A 21,617-nucleotide genomic window follows, 5' to 3' on the forward strand; every position below is an offset into this window, starting at 1 on the left:
CAAATTAATGCTCGTCTTTAGTACCAGCATTCTTACAAAATTCCCTTTAATCTGAGTCCCTCACCTCTTTCTCCACCAAATCTTCTACCTACAATCTCAGTCCTGCTCTGTGCTACTGTTCCCTTCAGTCCCGTCCATTTCCAAAAGCCTGGAATGATGTGGCACAGGTGATACACACAAACAGCCCAATTGCTTTCAAAGGGGCTGCTCTTGTGAGGCAAGAAAGAGTTGGCTCTGAAACCCCACTTAATAACTGCATCATATTTGATGAATCAGACATTTTATGGGCTTGAGAATTCTCTGTGTTCCCTTCTTACTCAGCCATTGCAGAAGGATCCTGCTCAGCTGGAGTTCTGACCCATATTTTCCCGGCTGCAGTCCAAATTGGGTTGCTAAAAGGTAAAGGAAAAAGTCTGTCTCATCACATCTCTCCCAACCCCTGTTCAGCTGCTGTGGTATTTTCCTTCATTATGCCGCTGCCTCAGACTGTAAACCTCTCTAATTTCCTACATCGCAGCTATTTATTTAAATGCTAACTCGCATTATGAAGTGATAATCCACAAGCGCAGGAGATAATTTATGAAGCATTTAAATTAAGAGGAGCAGCTAATTGGGAGCGTGTGTCTTATAAGCCTTGCTAACACCAGAAAACTACAAATTAGGGGGAAAATGGAAGATATTTTTAACTTGCTTTTTTCTTTTGTAATGCACTGAGGAAAATATTACCATACATCACACAACGCTGCTGCTCATAGAAGTCCTCTCCTTTTCTGTTCTTCTCTTCATAGCCAGTGTAACACACAATGCTCTCGTTATTACAAATTCCTCATTATAACACCAGATAATCTTTGCTCTTGGAGAACGTGCAACAAGGTGGGGTTTTCTGTCTCCAAATAAAGTGGAATATATTTTCCAAGATAGGTCCCCCTCCCAGTTACACGTGCTAATTTAAAAGAGCAAAGACTCCCTTGTTATATGGGGATGCTAAAGCGCATTTAATTTAGAACTGCATCAACCTGTAAGAGTTCTGTAGGCTTTTGTTGAAATGAGAATGAACATAAATGGCTGCAAATGGGGGAAAAGCCAACGTGTGATGGCCACAGGGCTGAACAGAATATACTTGGGATGCTCTGTGCAGGTTTTGGTGCCAAACTCACAAGCTTGGATTTCATCAAAGCTTAGTGTTTGAGTCAGAAAGATAAATATTAACCTGGATGCAAAAACCAATACGCTGTAATGTGTGATTCCCAGGGTTACAGCTGTGTGATGGAGATTGCTCAGGAAATGCTGCTGGGATGGGTGATGTAAGAACACTGATGAGGAAGGAGAAGGCAGTAACCATCCCCACCTGGAGGCTCACAACCATTTGCAGCCCATGGTTTTGCTCTTCGATACTGATGCCTCAAGGGGTGAGTTGCAATACTTTGTTTTGCAATAGGAAATGGCCTCTTCCTGAAAGCATAATGTCACTTTGGCTGCTTTTTGTGTTGCTGGATCTGCAGAATGGCTGGGACATTCTCCCAGAGGAGAGAGAGAGTTTGTCAGTGCTCCCCCAGGAGCATCCCAGGCACCCAGATGGTTGTGTTAATGCAGTTAGGAAAGAACGGAGGTATTTAGAAAGCTGACAGCAAGGACTGCCTTAATATACCGCTCTCTTTCCCTCTTCAGCTACAACTTAAGAGTAGTTTCCAGCACTGTTGTGTGAGATGTTTAGTTAGGATCCTCTTTTACTAGGCAACCGGTTCTTGTGGGTCCCTAGAGTGGTTACTTGAGACAGATTTGCTGTTAGAGTACAACATGGTGCACATCTCCTGCCTCGCTGGGTGCTGCGAGCCGCAGGGAGGGCTGTGTGAAAGGATGCTCTGGAAGCATGTGGGAATTCAACCTCACACGTGTGCTCTGTTTGTAGAAAATACCCTGCCTTAGTATTTGCATTTGTGTTTCTGCACTTACAAATCTCCCTTTACATATATCCTGTCAAAAGCAGTCAGCAAACAGGCTCTGGCATTATTGGAGTTGCTCCTTGATTCGAAGGAAACCATAAATCTGAAACTTCAATCATATCTTTATGATCATTCAGCAAACAGAGATGGAGGATTTATTCAACATGGGATAGCAAAGGGGAAACTGCAGGGGGTTATTGCAGGAGATATTGGTTTAGCTAAGGCAGAACTGCTCCCTCGGGCCTCTCTATGGACGAGCCAATGAACAATGGCACCAATGACAATAACAAGGCAATTATGGGGAAGAGGGTGAGGAGGGGGTAATGCTTTGTTAAAGATATAGGTAAGATTCCAGCATGGTGTCTCTTTTGTGTGCTTTCAAAACTAAAGGATGGTGTGTCTGCCTGGGGTGGTCTTATTAGGAGCTGCCGATCCTAAAAACACATCAAGTGCTTAAAAAAGCTTCTATCTTGCGTGTGATTGTGCTGCTCTTAGGATTTTATGAAGATTTCCTCCCTCATCAAATAGGGCTGGCAATAGGGATCCCTAATCCATCCTACACCCCAGGGCAGGAGATAAGTACTAAAATCTCTGATGGCAGAGGTCTGTCTCTGTCCTCAGCTGATCTTGGGCTTTTTGCATTTAGGGTGTACTCTTGTTCCTGGGAGGGGGCCCAGGGGACTTTGCTCTGCTAGGGGATGCTCAGACTTTTACCCGAGGCTGGTTATGCTGTTGTGCCACGGGTGCAGCTGCCCTAATGCACAGCGATGCTGTGGTCAGCAGTGGGCATGGGCAACAAAGCTGTCCGAGTGCAAGATGGAAAACAAGCTACAAATGTTCAAGGGAGAGCTGAATCCTGCTGCTGCCACCAACAGATGAGACTGGCACCAAATCCATGCCTTTTCAGTGTGCCTTAGAGACAAATGCCTCTTTTAAAAAAGATGCAGTGGTACAAAAGCTAGAACTGAGTGATCCATCCCCACCTGTCCTGCTTCCCCTCCCCTTCCTCTGGCAATTTTTCCTCCACCTCTTCCCTTGCGAGCCCCCAAAGCAGTTTGTTTTTGCCTGCAGAAAGAAGCTTGAAATATTGCATGGGGGGTACGGGCAGCAGTCCCCGCGGCCCTGCCCCTGATGGCATGAATGCAGACATAAAATAACCCAGTGCCATCAGTAACCTGTCGCCAAAGCCCCACTACGAGGTGAGAGTTTTCCTCCCTGCCGTGGCTGTTAGCTGCAATGTATTTCTCCCTGCACTAAGCACCGTCTTTCCCAGGGCTGCATTACAATGATTTATAAACCCCATTTCTGTGGAAAACTAATAGATCAAAGTGAGGAGAAGGAAAAGGAGACATGAGCAGCTGGAAGATATTGAGGCATGAAACAAAAACAGAAATGAAAAACTAGTTTGTGGCACTAGTGAGTAGTTCTGCGCCGCACTTGTGTTATTGAGAAATAATAGGGGGAATCTGTATTTTTAATCTGTTTTTAAGAGCCATTCAAGTAATCTGAAAAGCTCTTCCTGGAGCCAGCTTAGCTTGCTTTTGTATATTTGTGCATCTCTTGCAGAAGTAAACACTTTTTTGCTGTTTAGCCCTTCCACGTACATTTCCATGTTGTTTTTAGGCTTTCCATGGTTTGAGCAGTCTCCGGATTTTCTAAGAGGTCAGCAGAAAGCACTGCATGGGGAACAGATGCTTGGCTGGCCCTCGGCCTGGGATGTGCTTGTCCTGAGCTGGCTGTCACAGAGGGACAGTGAGCTGTTCTGCCTTGGCTTTCATTTCCTCTGCTGCACAGTGGTGTAAACAGACGAGATTTCTGGTGTAATTCTCAGCTTCAGTCAGCTTATAACCTGACTGAATTGAGCCCGGAGTACAGAGTGATGCTCATCTTCATTTTACAATGATTAATGCATTAGTGTTCATAAGAGCTTTGCAGATAGGAAGCTAATTGGGCTGTTGTGTGTTCAGCTTGTCTGGTTCAGCCACCAGACATCCCTGACTTCAAACATAGGCAATGGTGAGGAATTGTTATGAAAACAACCACAATCCTTAGTACTTGGGCAGCACTTATGCATTCAGAGTGCTGCACAACCCTTAAATCTACAATCTCAGCGCACGGCACGTATGTAAGTGCAAATGTTATGTACAGTAGGTGAAATGAATTGAATAGGACAAACAGCAGATTTGGTGGAAATCAGATGTGTGGTGAGACTGCAGGGGTATTTATAAAGATGTTACAGAGCCGTGGGATGGAAGCTGCTGGATTACCCCTAGGTATGTTCAAAACTTGTCTGAGGTTTGCAGGTTTCCATTCTAAGTGTTTTCTCTCTATTCTTCAGTGTTGTTGGTTGTTGTTTTAGTTTCTTAAGTTTTCACCCTCCCTGGCAATTTTCTGTTGCCAGTGAATGCTGCAGTGCCATGTTAACTTCAGGCTGGCTGCTTTACCTTGGTTCCTGACTTCTGTTGCATCCTTTGGAGTTGGTAAGGCAGTGCTCCTAGGGGAAAGCAGGAGCAGGGGTATGTTCACAGACACCTATAATTGATATTTCTCACAGATGACATAGGAATCAAGTGTATACTGAATGTGCTGGTGTGACTGCTCTGCACGAGGAAATGCTGCACTTAGTCACATGGCGGAGCAGTGTGGGCAATGAAGCTACCAATAGGTGAGCTACACACTGCTGTTGGCAGGAGCAACTCCTGCCCATTAAATCAGCAGGAGATGACCAACATCCTCACAACTGAGCCTGACTTGAGGCTAAAGGCTCTGATCGTTAAGAGATGAGCGAATTAAAAAGGAAATACTGCTCTTTGCTCACAGCCTGTGTGATGCAATTTTAACACCCTCCTCAAAAGCACTTGGAACCAGAGGTCATTGTGAGTGAGACATTTACTCCCTTCCTTTTGGTGCTGGTCTTCTGGCTGGTGCCTGGTGTGGTGATGCAGCAGGCAGATGCAGAAACCCTGTTAATTTCACTGCACAGATCCTGCGTGCTGCTGACTGCAGCCTAATGCAGCTGTCTCTTCTGTACACCTTGCACTGTTAGCTGCAGACTGCATTCTCTGCTACAACAGGCAGAAAAAGCTGTCGGTGCTCTAACAGCTATCCAGAAACAATGACAACATCTTTCTTCTGCCTCCCTATGGCCTCACCACTCTTTGCTCTTTTTCTGTTCCCTTTCTGCAGAGAGTGCTCGTGGGATGAAAGACAGCCAGGAAGGCAGGGAGAGCTGAGTGTGGACTAAGAGCTGCCGGAGGAATATGAGAGGAGAATTTTGCCCTATAAGTTTTAATAAGGTGGTGGGCTAAGAGAAATGCAGCTAGGGAGAAAAATGGGGAATGTTCTCTCTCCAAATGGGCACTGCTTCAGTTTGTAAAAGCACCAGGGATTCCCCATGTGGCTTAATTTATTATTTTCCCACTCGTTAAATGCCAAAACAATAAAGCAAAATCTATTGTTAGCTTTAAAATGCAGATGATTTGCATATGGCTGTGATCGTCCTACTGCTGCCTTCATTTAAACTCAGTAAGCCGAGGTACCTTTAAAAATTATGACTTGTTTTACATTTAATATACTGAACTATGTTAACATAATAGTATGGGGCTGACTTCCCAGCTTAATTGCTGATCATGGAGGAGGCTGGGTAGAGGCAATGTTAGCCAGGCGGTGCGGTAGGGCTGTCCAACAGCATAGCAAAAAGGGGCTGAGCTGCTCTCCTCCTTGGTGTGATGCCCTCCTGAGAGCACCAGGAAACCCAGAGTGATTTCTGTGCTGCTGTTGGCTTGCTTCTATTGGAAGGCATTCAGGGCCCATGCGATGCAAACAAGATGTAACTGCACCCAAACCGAGTCCTATTGGGAAATCAGTGGGATTTTTTTTTTTTACCCCCTTAAATAAAATTTAGTAGAGGGGAATGAATGTCCTATTTAGTGGCAGAGCTGAGTATGTGCATCACTTCCCATTCATGGGGTATCCAAGGTTGCTGTAGGAAGCTGGTGTGGTTCTAGTGCTGTTTTAACATCTTCTTGCATTTTTTCTTTCCTTGTTTGACCCCTGCTCACGTCAGGCTGAACAGATGCAGCATAGGGACTAGGAAAGGGAACCAGCTCCACAGAGGCTGCAAATTCTTGCTTGAATTCAGAGACCCTGTGGCAGTAGGGCTGGCAAGGTGCAAAGCCTGCGAGCTGCTGCATGGGAAGGGGGCATGGAGCTGTATCCTTTGCACCTTCTGGATCTGTAGCATGAGCCTCCAGGTCAGCATGTGATGGCAGAGCACCACCTTCCAGGAGGGAACTGCTGCAGATGGCTGACCTTCCTGTCGGCTACATCCAAAGAAAAATTCATTAAGGACTAAATACTGCCCCAAGGTGTGTCCAGAATAAGCAGCACTTATGGGTTTCTCAGGAGCTGAAGAGGCATTCGAGCATTACCAGCCATTCACGTCTGTGTGTGTCTCTGACTTCTGCGCACAGCTCCAATTTGGGAGTTCTGGGCTCCTTAAAAAATTTGCCTTTGTTCCTCAAATAAAAAGTGTGTAGATTGACAGAGATGTACACAGAGTCCTAGCATTCTGATTTAAAAGAGCAAAGTTATAGGCCCCTGAAAATTGAGGTTTATAATAGAAGCACTGGCAAACCCTTAACTGCGGAGAAGCTACCAGGCGTTGCAACAATAATTGGGAAGGGAGGGAAAAAAAATCTCACTGTGTTTTTCAGTGCTTAGCTAAGAAATACAACAAGAGAGTTTATTGCTTGCAAAACACAGCTGCACTGCCTCAAATTGGATGGAAAAACGAACCCTGATAATTTATTACACCCCTAAAGTCACAAGAATGTACCCATAAATTACTTTTTTGGAGGGGGAGGGAAGTGGTACCGCTGTAGTCCGTTCTGCACAACCTACTTATTAGTATCATAATTTATTATTATTATGCCCTGCTGCAAGTAGAGAGGCAGATAAAACTCAAATCTATTAAAACAACCGCTCCACTTTCTCCGAGCCACTGAGGGACACCATTCCAAAGGAAATGAGATAAATTACAAAGACGAATGGAGGAGTCTTGCATTGCAGCACATAGCTTGTGTGTGTATATATATATATGCAAGAGCAGGAGGATAATTCAAGGAAAAAAAAGAATTGTGTTAAATTTCACCATTCAGGATTCAACACAGTGGGACCAGAATAACATCAAGTGGTCAATTAAATATTTGTAATGTATTCATCTTTTTTTCTTTCAGAAGATCCTATATGGTAACTCTGAATACCTGAATGGGTAAGTCTGAAATAACTGCCCTGTGTCTGTTCCAAATAATACTCGTGTCAACGTGTATTTAAAGATACCTTTTATCCAGCTGCTTTGAGGAAGTGGATACTACACTGAGAAGTCTGAAAATGCTATTATTGGAATATTGATATTCTTGTGGTAAAGATCAATTGCAAGGCTGAAGGGAATTTAGGGTTGGTGGGAGACGTTGCTTTGAGATCCCAGAAAGACAAAGTGGCAGAACGAAAGATGCAGTTATAATGTTTTCCTCGTGCTTCAGATAATGGGTTTCAGAGAAGCCAATAAGAATTTTTGTGTTATTTTTCCTTCTTTTCATTTCCTATTGGGGTATTTAGCTGGACCAGCAGTTCTTAATGGCATGTTCCTTTTCCTTGCTACATGGGTGGATTAGCAGAAATGGTAATTGTACTGGGAGGTTATTGCTCATTGTTCTGTTCAGGACAGGCTCTAACAAAGATGTCTGGTGCTTCTGGCCACAGTCACAAGGGTGTACCAGAGCCCTGGTTCTGGATGAAGGCAGGCTGCTGGCCCAAAAGGGGCTTGGGAATGGTAACTGCCATCTTTAAGGAGAGACTAAGCAGTAATCTTTCTGTATAACCAATTTGCTTTTCAGTTCTCTCTTTAGAAAAATACATTACTTAGAAAGGCCCAACATGAATTTTTATCACATATGCATCGTTGTAATAGCTGTGGATGTTCAGCTGGCTTCACTTTTATGAACTCTGGGGATCCTCAAAGCGTGAGTACAAGAGACACAAAGCCAGCAAAACCTCAACAGTCCCCAGCATAAACAAATTTAATGAGAAGAAAAGAGTCAGCAATCATTTCATCTTCCCTGCAAAGCCTGCTTGTCTGATAAGGAAAACAACATCCAGGCCACACAGCAAGACACCCAGACTTTGTGCTCCTGCTAAAGAGAGAGGGAACAGAAGGGACTGACGAAGGAAATGAAGCTACCTACTTGCTACAATACTGAAGATTTTCATCTTTGCAGGCTGCTGGTGACATTCATCGATCTATCCTTCAGATTATTACTTCTACACTCTTGCACGCTTGTAGCAACTGCGTGTTTCTAAGTCAGAATCAGTATGTTTTTCTCTGATCAACAGCTGCTTGTCTAATGGTGGAACATGAAAGATTCACAGAACTGAAGCTTGGTGACTCACCGCCTATTGATGACCCTCAGTGTTGACCAAAAGTCACAGGGTAAAGCGTGATTGAGGTAGTAGATGTTCACCTGCCTTTTATACAAGGTGTAGGAATTCCTCTGTGCTTGGAGAAGCGACTTGCTTGGACAGGACAGCAAGGAATATGGAAAGCCTGACCTCACAGTGCCATTTTGTGTTGCTTTGTGAAGCACATTACTATTGAAATCACATTACCAAGCAACTATTGTCCTTTTCAAGAGGAAAGAGGAGGACAGGAACCAGAATGAAGCAAGGAGAATGAAATTTAAAGTATTATGACACACATATATTTAATAGTACATCACGCGTAAGGAAACAAGCACATACGATCGCAATATTACAAGATGAACACAGGTCCTACAATGTTAAATTTAGTGCCTTGTGATTGATGTTCCTTTGTTTGCAGGTTTTTTGTATACATTATTTCTGTAGATAAGCATCTTAGCGGCTGGAGGAAACATACAACTTTTTTATTTTCTAGTGTGTAATTTCTGTTTGATTCACAGCTAATAAATAGGTCATCTTGTACTTTCGAAATGCCAACATGCAGTAATTCAGTGAAATAGAGACTCTACATTAAAAAGCTGTCAGCCTTGGTGCAATTTTCTGCACCCAACGCTCCAGAAAGATACCTTGTCACTCATGGTTCGGCTCTGTTTTCCTGAAATATCTCTTCTTCTGCATAAATAATGAATATAGTTGCATGGAAATATCTGGCACAACGCCTGTTCTTCCTCCCACTCTAAGGAGCTGCACTGCACACTCTGTATTTATTGGTTGATCTTCCCAACAAATCTTTCTGAAATCACAGGTGTGGTAATAGTGGGGTCCCCTCCCATCTGCAGGCAGGTGCTCTCAGCTGTGCTAATCACATCCCAGGAACACTGCCTTGAAATGATCTGCTGCTATTGAGCTACTTCCCCAGACATAAAGGCTACATGACAGAGAATTATTTTAAACACTTATTTGCTTTCATTCTCTTTCTAATGTGTTGTGGAACTCTTGCATTAAAAAAGTAGCAGGATGACACAGACCCAGTTGGGGACAATGCCTTCAAGGGATTCCACTTTCAGAGATAATTTTCAGAAGTCGTATAGGCAAAAGTCTGCAGTATGTTTAATCCACCATTGCAGCAAACAGATGAAGTTCCAAGGCAAAGGTTTAATCCTGCAGGTGTTACTTACAATGAATGGTTTCTCCTGACCCCAAATTTGACAGTGTGGGGTGAAGAGAGGAAACACTGTTTGAATGAAAAAGTAGACTCAAATCATGAAAAATTTGGCCGTGCCTTTTGTGTTCTGAAATCAATAGAAAGTTGAAACTGATGTCAACCCTGTAAAAATGGGAAAAGCGGGGTGTGCTTAACCCCCTGTGAGCTGGGTTTTACAAGGGATAAAGCTACTGAATCCTCACAGTGAGGTCCAAAAGTAATTTAAATCTCTTCCCCTCTCTCTTTGCTCCCAATTTCCCCATCCCAGTTGTTGTTAGATGCATCAACTGAGAAGGAAAGTTAGAGAGTGACACTAATAAGGAGGGCTCAGACTCACTAAGAGTATTAAAAGGTTAGGTCATGGTGTGTTCTATTAAACAGAATATTAATTGAATTCTTGACATTTGAGGTGAACTGTGACATACTCATGGGATAAATATTGCATTTAACAGAGCATCATGACCTAAAGCTCTAAATACTACTGAGCATCGGTGCCAATCCTTCACAATAGATCTGAGCCTCAGTCCTCAGGGTACTAATGCTCCCTTGGAGTTTTGGAAGATGAGCTTAAAAACAGATTTCACATTTCTTGTTTCTGTTCTCAGTTAAGTCCAAAATTGGTTCTTCCATCTCATCACATTCACACACTTGGGCTCAGATGTTTGGTTATAGTTTGGTTATAAAAAAGAAAATGTCCCTTTCTAAGGCCATGCATTACAATCCTATTGGGCACGGTACAAGAAAGGTTGAAAGACAATATCTCCATTTCCACCCCTGCACCATAAAGGAGATTAAAACATTAAAAAGACCAATTAAAAATAGGGAATCTCATGGCAACATTTTCATTAACCCTCCCCAGTTCTTCTTTCTGTCTCATTAGTCATCACAGGGAGAGGAAGGATCATTTTAATTAGCAGCATTGTAAAGCTTTATTTAAGGCAACTGCCCCTCCTGCTGCTCTCTGGATTACCCTGCTGGCTTATAAATACAATACCAAATCATTAACAGCCAAAAACAACATCACTGAAGGGTTTGGAAGAAAGAAGATCCACTACGGTCAATGTTTAGGGCTCTTTAACAATGTCCTTTCTCCTTATTCAGGCATAATTCAAGCGTAATATTGGGCTTTATGAAACAACTCAATATCCTCTTACAGCAAAGCCCTTTCTAGCTGAGGATACCATGTGTTCAACTTTCTTCCCCTTTGTTTGCAAGGCAGTGAAAGCACAGAGCCACATCTGATGGGATAGACATGGTAGATAGGATCACAGGTTTTCCAATGTCCTCATTTAGAATTCCTTGTTAAAGTCTCAAATTAAAGGGACTGCTGCACGCAAACAGCCTTGCAGGAGGGAGGTGAGGGACCAGACCGCTACCGGGGAGTCTGGGGGAGCATTTTAGTAAGAGGTTCCTGCAAGTTTGGCTTCAAAAGAACTTTAGAACACACATTTCATAAAAAAAGAAGTTGCTTTTTTCAGTCATTACTTGCTGAGTTTCATCATTTGGCAGAAGCACATCCAATCAGTGTGCTCTGTTAGGAAATGCTCTGCTAGTGTTTTCTCCCAGCTGTTTCCATGCCTGAGAGCGCAGACATGAGCACACATCCATGCAGAAGAGGAAATCTGGTTGCCCTCGCACCCCTGTGACACATCCCACTTCTGGAGCAGGACAGAATGACTTCAGTGGCAGTACACAGACTCATTTTGAAAGTACTTTGAGCCACTATGGTTGATCAGGAATTAGATGCAAATGGAGATATGACTCAGGGCTGTGTTAATGGAAGCGAACAGGACAGCGTGACCCCAGATCCTAAAGACACCAGTGCTGGGAATTGCTGAGCGGTGCTTTCCAGCCCCTGGCACTTTCTTACTGCTGCAAACAAATTGCTCTTTCTGAGAACCACGCTGCAGCAGCTCTTTTGCATACAGCAGAGTACTGAAGGGAACATCACATTTCTTAAAACACAAGTTGCACAAAACCTCTTCCTTACCATTAAACCACAACTCAGACTGTTAGGATTCATCACCCGGATCTGTGGCCTACTTTCCCTGACCTGAATATGTAAACACGGATTCCTCAGTACAGCTGTGTGCTGTGATCCCTAATTCTTCATCACTGTCCAGCAAAGGCAGCCCAGTTCTTCCCTTAGAGCAACCTATTAGATGCATGTGGGAGTTTAAGTGCTCTGTGTACTCCACCATGGAGTCTTCAGCACCAGTCATGCTGGGACCTCAGTTAGTATTTGATTTTTCAAAGCTAGAACATCAAACAGCTGAAGTCAGCTGAAAACCTGAGATACCACCTTTTTCTCTGGGTGCCAAAGCCCACCAGCCCAGAGAACACAAACTCGTAACGTTCAAATCTGAAAACACAAAGCACAGTTTGTCTCCCCCTGACAAACTTTGTGCGTGCTTCAAAAGTATGTATATTCCTCAAGAAAGGCTAGAAGTACATGGCTTTACCTACATAAACTGCTGGATAAGTAATAAAAAAGACAGCACTGGTATCTCTCTGAATGATTAATGCATTGCTACACAGTTCATTTCATGTTAAGCCAAGATCTGTATCCATGGCTGTTTGCCGAGAGAGGTGCTATGGAAATCACTGCTACGTGTCAGATTCTCTCAAACACAGTTTTGTAAATGAATTAAAACTGAGTAAAATACTTTGATTTTTTCCAGTCTGGGAGCACTCAGCCCCTCTGTACCTCTGCTCACTGTGAGGGGCGCTGGAGACAAGGCTGGCAGGTCACAGAGTGTGGCTGCGGGTGCTGGATGCTCAGGGCAGAGCTGGGGTAGGTTACAGGCAGTGGTGCTGTGCCAGAGCTGGAGCTGAGGTTTCAGGCAATAGCAGCCTTCATAGATCACAGATGCTAAATTCACTTAAAAACAAGCTGTGATGATAGCCTGAGTAACAGTCATTGTAAAAGTTTTTGTACAAGTTGCTTTGTTTTCTATTTATAACCACACTGTATTTTTCTTATAATACATTTTTAATGACTTATAAGGCCTAGTTATTTATTCTCCAGAAGACAAATGCTTCTTCCCCCTGATCATGCCAGCAGAGGAGCAGTGTGGGAGCTGGGCAGGCAGAGGGACACACTGGGGCATGGATGCAGTGTGCAGCTCCCTGTAGAGGGGCTGCCTGCACGGAGGACCCTTCCCAGGCCACAGTACTTCCAAATGATTAATTATTCTATCTGCATGCAAGGGAGTCTCTTTCTGTGGTTATTCAGCTCTGTGTTTTCCAATCCCAAGCTAGCCTTAATTAAAAACAAACCACAACAACCAATCCCCAAACCTGCAGTGCCATCCATTCAACCCCTTCCATCTATGTGTTGAAAAGTTAAGCAGCATGAACAACAGAGCAAGCAAAAGCAGAAGACAGAACACTTGGAAATGACAGTTTTCTGGATGGAACATAATTAATCTGCTAAACCATCACCCAAATGCTGATTGCCTCATACTGACTCTAACCAGAGTGTTATTAAATCTACTGCACATTCTAAACTGTTACATACCCAATATCTTCTTTTGACTCTTTTTCATATTTAGATTAATAACTTTGTAATCACTTCATTAGCTTATTTAGATTATATCATTTTAGGAAATTATTGTTTAGATCAGCCTTGTCCTTCCCATCTATCTGTGCCTTCCCAGAATTAAGTAATTTCTGCGGAAACCAATTAATTGCAACTCGACTGCTGTAATGGGGTCTGCTCTACAATATGGCAATGTCTAATGGAGTTTTAATTTCCCCGTGGTGAGTCAACATTTGCTTAAAGATAGAAGGCTATCAGAGCAAACCACTACCCCAAGGCACATGCAGCTCCTTCCAAGTCCATAGGGCTGGAAAGGCATCTTGGGGCTGCTGCTGCTTTTGCTGTGGCTAAAATCCACAGGGAGTCATAGAAGAGCATCTCAGTTCCCACTGCAGGCTCGGGTGTCCTTTGGGTTTGTAGAACAAGGACATTTAGCCCTGTGGGGCTTTCAGATTACACCTTGTAACCTTGCAGGGATGCTGGGTGTAAAACGAACTTCATCGTGGTTTGAAGGTTATGAGGTCTTTTCTGAACATGTGGTCTTCCTGAAAAAAATACATGTTTAAGTGCGCTGGGAGCTTGCTATGACATTGCACCAGGGAGTCCCTGTCATGGAGCAGAGCCCATTGAGTTGGGGCTGCACAGAGCTTCTTCAACAGGGAAGCCACTGCACCAGTGCAAAGCGCAACACACGCGGGATGCAGGCAGACAACAGAGAGCCAGGAACAGAGAGAACAGGATTCATAATGAGCTTTTTTCCATCAGTTGGGCTGTTCAGAGCTTTTAGCACCACCAGGAGTTCCGCTGGGGATGCCTGAGGGAGGCAGAGCACCCAGCTCCCCTTGAAACTCAATGGGACCTGGCCCCTCCTCACCCAGACCATGGGCACCTCTGCCAACCTCAGCCCTCAGCCCTCGCTGCTGTTGGCTAATGACTGCTCTGCTTGGTGAATACTGACAAACTTTAAAGTCGCTCTGCCTTCCCCAATTTTCTGACAGCTTAAAAGATTTGAAGCAAAGCTACATTATGATGCAACCCATCTCAGCGGCGTCTGATTAACAAAAAGGAGGCCACAGCCACCTGACAGCAGCCGGTGGTTATTTTTCATTTCTAAAACAAATGGATGGGCTCAAACATTCATACATGTATTTATTTTTGTGTTTAAATGTCTCATTTCCAGTTCTGTTTTTCTTTTTTGGAGGGGGGATCATGCAGGGAAATAAAGTTTTGCAATTCTTCTTCCCATAATAAGTCTGTCCAAAAATGATGCAGCTCATTCCGTTGAAAGATGGTTTCATTTTCTACTCAAAATTGGTATGAAAAATTTGCCTTGCCAAATGAACATTGTATACTGAACTTGTCAAATCCTCTCTCCTGACACAAATAAAAGATAACATTGGGTGGCAGCATGTAAAACAACACTGACAAGACAGCTGGGATGGAAGCAAAGAAATATACAGGTTTTTTTTCTCCCTCTCCATAGAAGGGAAGGGGAGAGATCCAGGTAAGCGAATGCTGCTGTGTTACAACTAGAAATGCACGGTCTAAAGACTTAACAAGGCATTTCGGTGCGAGTTTTAAGATGAGTGTAAGTGATTCCATTTCTGATTAGTAAGATCGTGACAAAAGTTCTCCACTTTTTCAAGGCAACCGAGCAAGCTGCCAAGTGGCTGCTTGACAAAGGTGCTCGGTTCAAAGTTCACAGCTGCACTGTGCAGGCTGGGAGGGCAGCACTGCTGAAAATGATTCCTATTATGTTTAAATACGAACAAGGCAGTGATAGCACTTTCATTCCATCTGCAGTCGCATCATGGAAGTGATTTTTTTTTCCCATTAAAATAGCTGATTGAAGGCTGTTAGCTATTTATCGGCCCAAAATTACATTTTTCCTCTCCTAGGGGTTGCCTCTGCTAAAAATCACCACAACTGCCTAGTTAGTAACAAGAAAAGATGACTAAAACTGCAGTTTCGGATGAGGGGGGAAGGAATACAGGCATGAAACACAGATTGCACCTTCAATTCCCCAGCGGCATCACGCTTCTTTGTTCTGCTAAGAAAAATTAACCTCAATCTCGGCTCAAGGTCCCCCGATTGATTATCATAGTCATTTAAATACTGTAATCTCATTTTCAGCATCAGGGAAAGGGAGCGAAAAGAAGAAAAAGAGAAAGAGGTGGGGAAGAGGGGAGAGAAGGAGAAAACAGAATAAATTATCTGACAAAAGGAAAAAGGGCCTTTCTGCTTACGGAGCCTATTTCAGATCCTTCCACTTGATTGGAAAAGTTGATGAAGTTTAAATGAAGCAGAATTAGAGGCTCAGGCCACTGAGTATTGACAGGGGCCCATGGAAGAATGTGCAATTCAATAGGCCCGATTTCTGTGGAAAACAGGGGAAAGGCCTAAATGGTATAATCTTCAATCAAATCTAACATCGACACTGACAAGGCAGGGTAATGAGATAGGCCAGATCAGGCATGTTGGTTAAAGAAATTAATCCCTCTTGCTGCACCAAGAGTTCAGCTTTGATGCCTATTGTACGGACCCCTGTCCCAGCCTATCTAAATGCTAACTAACTGCGAGTGTGATCTGGGACTGTGCTTTTCATTGCTGGGGCTAATCTGATCCCAATTTGATCTCCCTGATGGCGGAGGCAGGGCTGGTGAGCAGCCCCATGCCATGCAGAGCAGAGGGGCAGAGCACAGTGCTGGCCGTGATGGGGGGTGTACAGAGAAACTTGCATTTCAGAATCTCTCAGCGCCTTAACGCGCCGTAATGCACTGCAATTATTGGAGTCACCGCTGCCTCCCCACCATCCCATTGGAGCCTCCTGGGAACCAGCAAAGGGAACGTGCAGCAGCCGTGAAGGTGATCTGAGGGGAGCAAGTGTAAAGGGACATTGGGAAGTTACAAAGCTGCTGCAAACAAAGGCGCTCGTCCACCTGGGCGGGCAACACGAACCTGCCATTAAAATGCTCTTCATTTTCAGCCCACTTTGCTCTTCATTCTGCTTGCTTTCTGATTTTTCAGCCTAGGAGTAACACTATGGCTTTTTTCACTGTGAGATTTTTAGGTATGAATCTGCACATTGATTTGCTTTAGAAATAAAAAATCAAACTAAAGCTATTTGCCCCAGGAGAGAAATTTCTCAAAGGCTGTTGTAAGAAATCTGGCAATAGGGTCCTGCTTTTGCTTGTCCATGTCCCTTCAAGTAAATGCAAGTTGAAAAGTCATGATGTAGTTTATTTTAAATGTAAATGGTTAACAAAGATAATAACCTCCGAAAATCATGTTATTTCTAATCTGCGCCATGTAAGCAGCCAAGCAAGAACAAAACAATTCCTGCAAGATGACAAAGGCTTCTCAAATTCAGTAATTAAGCATAAGAGCATCTCCAGGAATTTGCATGGAAAAGCAATCTGCCCTTGGGAAAGCGTGGCAAAAAACTTGTAAACCTGGAGCAGAAAATGTTGTTCCCAGTGACCCCTGTTTGCTCTGTATGCTGCATAAAAAGAGGAGAAATGATTTTAGCAAAGGTTTAGAACTGAAGAGCCTTCTGCCTTTCCTTTGGGTGCTCACCCAGTGCCCTACTGTTCAGAAGGGCCCTTACTGAGCCTCCTCCAGCTCCTCCTGAGTGCTTGGGACATTTGCTTGTGCCTTTTCCAAAACAGGAGGGCTATTTGTTGCTTATGGGTGAGGAGCTGAGGGTGCAGAGGAAATAAGGGCAGAGATCTTCCTGTGCTCCGACACATCCCCAGTGGATTGGCGGTGCTGCCTCCAGCCTGGTGGGTTCAGCATCTCCAGAAGACAGCTTGTAGATAAGGGCACGTTCTTAGGTTGGTGGTCGAAATGGCAGGACAGAATAAACTCTGAAAAGAACTGTGAGACATGTGCAGTTCTGAGCCCTGGGGATTATTACAAACCTTTCCCCTCTGTTTGACAGGGACTCAAATGTCCCTGACATTTTGCATGGTGTCCTGGATTTGAATTAGCCTGCAAATCATCTCCTGGCTTAGCATGGGTTGGGGCCAACACCATGAATGGGTGCTGGCCCTCTCCCAAAGTTTCTTAAACCTTCGAGACAATAAAGCCTGAGTTCCAGCTCCATCATAAAAATTTATAGCCTGACGCAGCTCTTGTTGCACTGTGAGTACGACAGCCTCATTTTATACGTGGACCCATTTGTGACCTTTTTTGTCATTTTATTTTTTCTTCTCATGTCTAACATTCTTTCTTCCTTAAGCTTAATCCCTGATTTTATATCGCCAACAACTCATGCAAGAGGCTGTGCAGGCGTTCTTTGCTCCAGCAGCGCTGCCGTTAGGGTCATAATGCAACAATTCGGTCTAATGGTTATTATTTTGCAGGCTGACTTCAATAATGCACTTTTAAATCAAAGGGCCTTTGAAGCTTTATTTCCATTGTATTAGACGGATAAACACAGAAGATTTTCACAAACATGAAAGGCATTCACCTTGTAATGTTTCGGGGCTTATTAGTCTCACCAATTTGCATTGTTTTGTTCACATAAAGGATCAAAATGCCCTTTTGCTTGTTTTTGCATCCCGCACGCCTATCTTTGTGCTGAGCAGCTACGGGTGCCCTGCATTGCTGCTGCCCCTCTGCCCGCTGACTCATTGCTGTCTGTCTGCAGCCTGAATCCTGCCTTCAGACACCCACCAGAAGAACCCACTATTTTCACCACTGCAGAATGTTTACTCACCTCTCGGAAATGCTGATTTATTTCAGTGTTGTCTGTGCAAAACGTGGGAGGGCGTTAAAGCTCGTAAGGAGTTTAATTTTTAGCGTACCAAATAATTCATTTAAAATCTTAAATGAGTTCATGCTGAGAAGAAAACCCTCAGAAGTCAGAGCATTGGCAAAACAAAGCTCGGAACCAAATCTAATGATTATTTGACTAACCAGCCCTTCATTAGCTTATTTCTCTAATGAATTATTGAGCTGTACTGCGTAGACATTTCAGAATACATTGTAAAAGCACAATGCTGGCCTTAGACTGTGGAAATATAATAGTAAGAGTGCTATAATAATAATAAGCACACAGAATGCTGCATAAACGCTAATTAATCCTCAGCGCCCCTGAGCAGCAAAGCACAGGATGCTCAGCACATGTAGCAATTTGAGGTAAATAGTATAATTAACAGCAAATAAAAGATGCTCTTATTCTGACCGCAGCTCACAGTCCTTGTGGCTGCTCTCCTCTGCAATGGACAAATTAGAACTGGTCCCCAACCAAGTTTGGAATAGGAGCATTGAGTACAAACAGCTGAGAGCAATATTAGGGAACGGTTCTTTAAATCAGCAAAGCTAACAGCTGAGGGAAGTTATCTAAGTGATGGTAGGAGCTGCCTTGTGAATGGCAGTGATGCTGTCAGCAGCATTTCCTACCTTTAGGCTCTCCTGGCTGCTCATAGCCCATGTGCTGCTGCTGTGAACCCCCAGACTAAGGGGTAGGAGTGTGCAATGGGGATAGAGCAGGACACCAGGGCCAGTGCTTTTTTGGCATACTTTAGAGAGAGGGAATGGTTTTGTTCTCTGTCAGTCCCACCCATTATACACACACTGTGTGGTTTCTAATAGACATGACAGCTCTGAGCATTCAGGAATGGGTGTTATTTTTAGAAAAGCCTTCATTTTATTAGATTCTTTTCCAGCGTAGGTGAGCAATCCTTGCACAAAGGTGGATGTGGATGAAGAAAAGAGTGTTGTATCCTGGCTGTGCCTCCTGGAAGGGCTGGGTGAGATAGAAGCACCTGGCTCCCTCCTATGCCCACAAGGGGAGAGCTGGAGGAGCTGTGTGGACAGGGAGAGGAGGTCTTAAGAGCAAATTGGAGGCGAAAGGCTCAAAAGCTGAGCACAATGTACAGGCAAGTCAAAGTCCCATTACTGCTACAATCTGGGTCTATTAATAAAAGCCTGAAATCCAGAATTCTGGGCAGCCTGTCCTTTCAACAACTACTGCTGCAAGAGATGTTTTCGATGTGGGCAGTTTGTACCTTGAAGTCAGCATCCTTTTCCACACCATATCCCAGTCCGTGCCTACTGACGTGTTGATGGTCAGACTTAATGATCCTAGTGATCCAGCCTTAATGGTTCTATGATTCTGTGTTTGTCTCTTGTGTAAGAAGAGCTTTTTTTCTTCCACGGTGTGACACAATTTGATAAAATGCTGCTGTTCATTTTCACAGCTCTCCTTTCTATGAATGTCTCCAGAAATCAAGATGAGTTTGCGATAATTCTCAGCAGTTCAAAAGTCACTTATGGTGAGATTCAACAGGTGTTAAAGGAAAGGGTGAAATCTGGTGAGTTGTTTCTGCCTTTACCGCCTTGAGGTTGAAGAGCAAAGCTCAGAGAAATGACTTTTAAATATTCTGGCATTTAAAAAGAGCTTGGCAAAAGTCATCATGTAAGTAACAAGATTTTAAAGCAAATATTGTAGATGCTAATAGTTCTGAAAAATTCTATTTGTTACATCTGGTTCTCTTGCAGCCCAGGTGATGGGGATCAAGACTTCCAGCAGCCTTTCCTCTGGGTACCAGATGTCCTGAGCCTCTTCAGCCCCCTTCTATCCCTCCTTGAAATTGTACTTCTGAAACAGCTTTTCTTTTTGATATTGCAAGACTCAGTTTGGGCTCAGAAGTTGTTTCACAGGGAGCTGTTCCCAGCCCCCACCTTCTTCATGTCCCCCAACTGTATTTCAGCTGGTAGGAGCATGCTTTGAAGTATGAGTTTTACAGCTGTGATTCCTCATTTACCTTCATGCAGCAGGTGTATGTGCTGCTACAGGCTGGTGAGGCAAGGACTTTGGTAGCTCTCTGTTGAGGATGATTATGGTGTGCTGAGGGTTAAGAGTGGGGAAGTAGTTTCCTGCCTAGAGCTGGATTATTTTTGTACCACAGAGTAGTTTGCAGAAAGTCTTTACTGAGCAAAGTGCTTTGCTAAGGTTTTTACTGGTGAAAACAAAGCAAGCAAAAAATGCTTTGCTCAGATTTCTACTGATGAAATGCTTTCCTTGGTTTTATATTGCAAGAAAACATGTTGATTAATAATATTAATTCTGTGATTAATTAAAACCTACCATATATTCTACCATAGAGAATAATAGTTTCAGGGTCTGAGTGCTGGTCAGAGTAAGGCTGGGGAGCAAACGTCCCATCCATCGCTCCTAGGCCTTACGATGTGTATTTGCTGCCCAGTGCACCTTAATGCCAGCTGTACATTCTACAGTGCCCTCCCATGGCTGCCAGAAGCACCTGTCCAAGTGACAGTCGTCTCAAAGCCTTTGTCCCATTCTTCACATCTTTGGCTGTCAGGTGTAAGCACTGCCCAACCCCTTCAGCACTGGCTCCAAAGCACTGCACCTCCACGGCTCCCCTGGAGGGAGAAGAGACCCAGGACTGCAGCTGGAAGCTTGAAGAGGGGATGTGGCAGAGGGCTGGTGCAGTGGGTGTGTGACCATCAGTGCCATCCCATCAGCATGGGACACACTGCACACTTTGGCATTGGATGGGGTGTGATGTGATGTGGGATTGTACTGAGAAGGTGGGAAGCAGAGTTTGCTGTGAGGTTAAATTACTGCTGATTCTGCATGTGAAAGCATCCCTGTTGTTAGTTCACTTACATTATGATAGAGGATTGCATCAGGTGGCTGCAGGTCTCTTTACATCCCTATGGGGTAGATTAGGAAGCCTTGCAGAGAAACACTAAGAAAAGTTGTCCAGAATGCTAAAACACAAACATTTATCACTACTTTTACCCAAAACTTTACCAAATCTTATTTCACCTGACCAGATAGCAGCAATAAACCTTAATAAAATACCGTATGGTTAATAAACACTCAGAAATTCCACTGCTGAGATACTCTACAGCAGCTGTACAGTCAGAGTGGGCTGCAGGGCCGTTTCTGCTTCGTGTACCATCTAAATGTGTATGTTTTTATACCACAAAGCAGAATTAGCACTGAGGAGGGATAGGGAAGATGGTATTGCTCCAGGACACCCCATAGCAGCCACAGCCGAGCGGGGCCGCAGTGCCACCCAGGGGGAGATGGCAGCACTTCAGCCGCTGTATTTCGGTGTAACGGGATGGGGTTGATCGGGATCTCACCTTGAGGATCCTGGGGTTGCGCAGCATACTGTCCCGGACCACCCCCAACCGCTCGTTATCGCTGCCAGCTTCAACCTCCGCCAGGCTCAGAGGATACCGAGGGGGTCCCGACATTCTGAGACCGCTCCGGGGGGGCGACAGGTGAAAGAAATGGGTTAAAAAAGGGTAAAAAAAAAAAAAAAGAGACAAGATACCGCCCCGCTGATCCGCGGGGCGCTCGGGGCGGGCCGGCCTTGAAGTGGGGGGGGGGGCAGAACGGCGTGGCTCCGTCTCCTAGTAACCAGCACGCCGTGGGTGCGCTGATGTGATGGTTCCGGGTAGGAACGCT

General features: G+C 44.2%; 1 protein-coding gene and 1 long non-coding RNA gene across 3 annotated transcripts in view; one reads left to right on the forward strand and one right to left on the reverse strand.

Annotated features, from left to right (window-relative positions):
• Positions 1-21,617, reverse strand: part of CFAP77 (cilia and flagella associated protein 77) — a 50,181-nt gene extending 28,564 nt beyond the window's left edge. Inside the window, exons 1-2 of one of the 2 annotated variants that reach the window (XM_085521280.1) lie at positions 21,290-21,530; positions 18,608-18,976 (exon numbers count right to left, since the gene is read on the reverse strand). In XM_085521280.1, coding sequence (XP_085377406.1) covers positions 18,722-18,976; positions 21,290-21,403 — 369 coding nt within the window. In that variant the 5' untranslated portion in view covers positions 21,404-21,530 and the 3' untranslated portion in view covers positions 18,608-18,721. Of the gene's footprint in view, positions 1-18,607; positions 18,977-21,289 lie in introns of those variants that run through there. The other variant, XM_015879152.3, reaches the window with a different exon arrangement.
• LOC107321809 (uncharacterized) lies at positions 305-8,070 on the forward strand. Its single transcript, XR_001558687.3, has 4 exons — positions 305-399; positions 1,252-1,409; positions 7,181-7,215; positions 7,841-8,070. It is a non-coding gene; the product is annotated as an uncharacterized LOC107321809 (long non-coding RNA).

The sequence above is a fragment of the Coturnix japonica genome, chromosome 21, assembly GCF_054131305.1.
Source record: "Coturnix japonica strain WE chromosome 21, WE-NBRP24, whole genome shotgun sequence".
NCBI lineage: Eukaryota > Metazoa > Chordata > Aves > Galliformes > Phasianidae > Coturnix > Coturnix japonica.